Here is a 2,567-nt window from a genome sequence, read left to right as displayed (position 1 = left end):
GTTGAAGGCGTTTTTTTTTTCTTTTTCATAAAGGTGAATGAGTTAATGTAACTGATTGATCACCCTCTGGCTGAAAATGTTAAAGTTCATTTTACAAAAGGAAGATTAAAAAGGAATGGAAGAACAGATAAACCAGGTTTGTAAACCAGGTTCCACATCAGTTAAGATCCAGGCTGCAATCATCTGCTGCTGTGGCTCCACTGCGTTATATGACGTTTAAAGATGGCAGAGCCGTATGCAGCGCTGTCCAACTGCTGACAGGAGATGCTCATTTCATTTTCAGCTGTCAGAGGAACTAAAATCTGTTTTAACCAACATGCTGTTTATGGACCGCCGTTTGTAAAGTTAAGCAGTCAAAAATTAGCAGCAATATTTATGGTTATTTAGCGTGTTTTAAGAGAAAAATAAGGAGATTGTTTTTTTCCCAAGTAATTTTTTAACTGTCATTCATTCATTTATAAAAACCTTACTTTGTTAAATAAATCTTTAGTTCGGAGCTAAATATTTAGTTTGCAAATTACATATTTAGTTTGGAGCTAAATATGTATTTTAAAAATCTAAATATTTACTTTGGAGCTAAATATTTATAAAAAAACAAAACAAAAACAAAACTAAATATTTAATTTGCAAACTAAATATTTGATTTGAACCTAAATATTTATTTAACAAACTAAACATTTAATTTGCAAAGTAAATATTTAGTTCAGAGCTAAATATTTAGTTTGCAAATTGAAAATTTAGTCTTGAACTAAATATTTATTTAACAAACTAAATATTTTGTTTGGAGCTAAATATTTATTCAAAAAAATCTAAATATTTATTTTGCAAACTAAATATTTTGTTTGGAGCTAAATGTTTAGTTTGCACACTAAATATTTATTTAACAAACTTAACATTTTGTTTGACCTAAATATTTATTTAACAAACTTAACATTTTGTTTGACCTAAATATTTATTTAACAAACTTCATATTTAATTTGCAAACTAAATTTTTAGTTTGGAGCTAAATATTTATTTAACAAATTAAGGTTTTTTATAAATGAATGAATTACATAGTGAAAAAAATAAATTGAAAAAAAACCCAAAAAACTCTTTATTTTTCTCTTAAAACACACTAAATAACCATAAATATTGCTGCTAATTTTTGATTACTTAACTTTACAAACAGTGGCCCATAGCTGTCACTGTACTCTATTTAGTTTAACAGCATCAGAATGCATGTGGCTAACCAGAAATTAACAAACAGATCATCAGAACCACAGGATGATCAGTTTGGGGCTGGATCTTTCATTTCTATTATAAACTCAATTTAGGTCTTTTTTATTGTCTTTAAGCTTTAATCATCAAATTTACATGAACATAAACAGACTTCAACTAAATCAGAATATAAGTACTGTATATGGTAATTACACAAAACGTGAGAAAGTAAAAAAAAAAACACTTAAATGTATTTTCCAAATAATATGGTGAGTTATGCTTTATGAATTTAAACAATAGTTTAAAAAAAGATGGGAACTTTTGTTTGCGGTGTTTTGTTTCTCCTAAAAAGTGTTACTATTAATGTTGTTATCCCTGCCAATAAGTCAGCCCAGCTTTCATCACTAAGCGCACTCTAAATGTTTTTTTCTGTGGAGCTCCTACTCCAGATGTTACGGCTTCATCCGGAAGTGTTGCAGGCTGTCTGCTCTCTGCTGCCATCTCCTGGCGGACAAGGAGTCCAACTTTTTGCTTCCATTTGCAGAACTTTGCGGTGAAGCTTCCAGCCATCAGACAGCGGAGCTTAGCAGGGATCCGGAGCAGCGTTTGTTTCAGCGGGTCTCCCCGAACAGAGGCCGAGCGGAGCCGGAACCGCCCCCCTGCCTGTCAGTCACCGTCACAGACCGGGGAGCTGCACAATCCGCGCGCGACTTTCAGCCCTCGAGCGCGTCTCCCCGTCTCTCTCCCACGCGCGCAACTTAAAGCCAGCCTCAGCACCGCGAAGATGTCCGAGTTCTTCAGCCTGTCGGACTGCGACGTCATCGGCTTTGATCTGGACCACACGCTGTGCCGCTACCGTCTGAAGGAGACGTCCAGGGTGAGTGTCGCTCCTCAGGTAAATAACCGGACGGTGGCCGTGAAGGTTCGAGCTGTCCTTGCGCGTGGAGCCACAGACAGCTTCAGCCTGCTCTGGCGCGTGCCAGGAGAGGGCACGCTGCTGGGAGCGCTATGCCCTTTGATGTGTGCGGCTGCTCTGCAGTCACTCCGCGTGACTCACAGGTTGGAGCGTCGGTGGATGCGCTGCTGTAGCGCGCGGCTGGATCCCCCTGAGGCCGAGCTGGAGCCCGATGCTCCTGCTGACATCTTCCTGCTCCCAGAGAGAACAGCTGGCGGAGCGCGGCTCCTGTTTCTGGCCTGCATCTGAACCAGGCCGAGGCTCCAATACAGACACAGGTCCTGTTGGTCAGGCTGTAGGAAGCCAGCAGTGACAACAAATAAAGATTTCCCTCTGATATGATGACAGATCAACAGGGGCGGATTTAGGAAATGTGGGGCCTTAGGCAAAGACAGGTAGGGGGCCTTCTGAATGG

The 2,567-nt window shown here is 39.4% G+C and overlaps 1 protein-coding gene across 1 annotated transcript in view; it reads left to right on the top strand.

The window, feature by feature from the left end:
* The first annotated feature begins 1,554 nt into the window (after positions 1-1,554).
* The window catches only part of nt5dc1 (5'-nucleotidase domain containing 1), a 97,054-nt gene continuing 96,041 nt past the window's right edge, over positions 1,555-2,567 (top strand). Inside the window, exon 1 of the mRNA XM_015398677.1 lies at positions 1,555-2,074. Coding sequence (XP_015254163.1) covers positions 1,982-2,074 — 93 coding nt within the window. The 5' untranslated portion in view covers positions 1,555-1,981. The remainder of the gene's footprint in view (positions 2,075-2,567) is intronic.

The sequence above is a fragment of the Cyprinodon variegatus genome, unplaced genomic scaffold, assembly GCF_000732505.1.
Source record: "Cyprinodon variegatus isolate N-32 unplaced genomic scaffold, C_variegatus-1.0 Scaffold950, whole genome shotgun sequence".
Lineage (NCBI taxonomy): Eukaryota > Metazoa > Chordata > Actinopteri > Cyprinodontiformes > Cyprinodontidae > Cyprinodon > Cyprinodon variegatus.
Note: the sequence above shows the minus strand (reverse complement) of the source record. Positions and strands in the feature narration are given on the sequence as shown.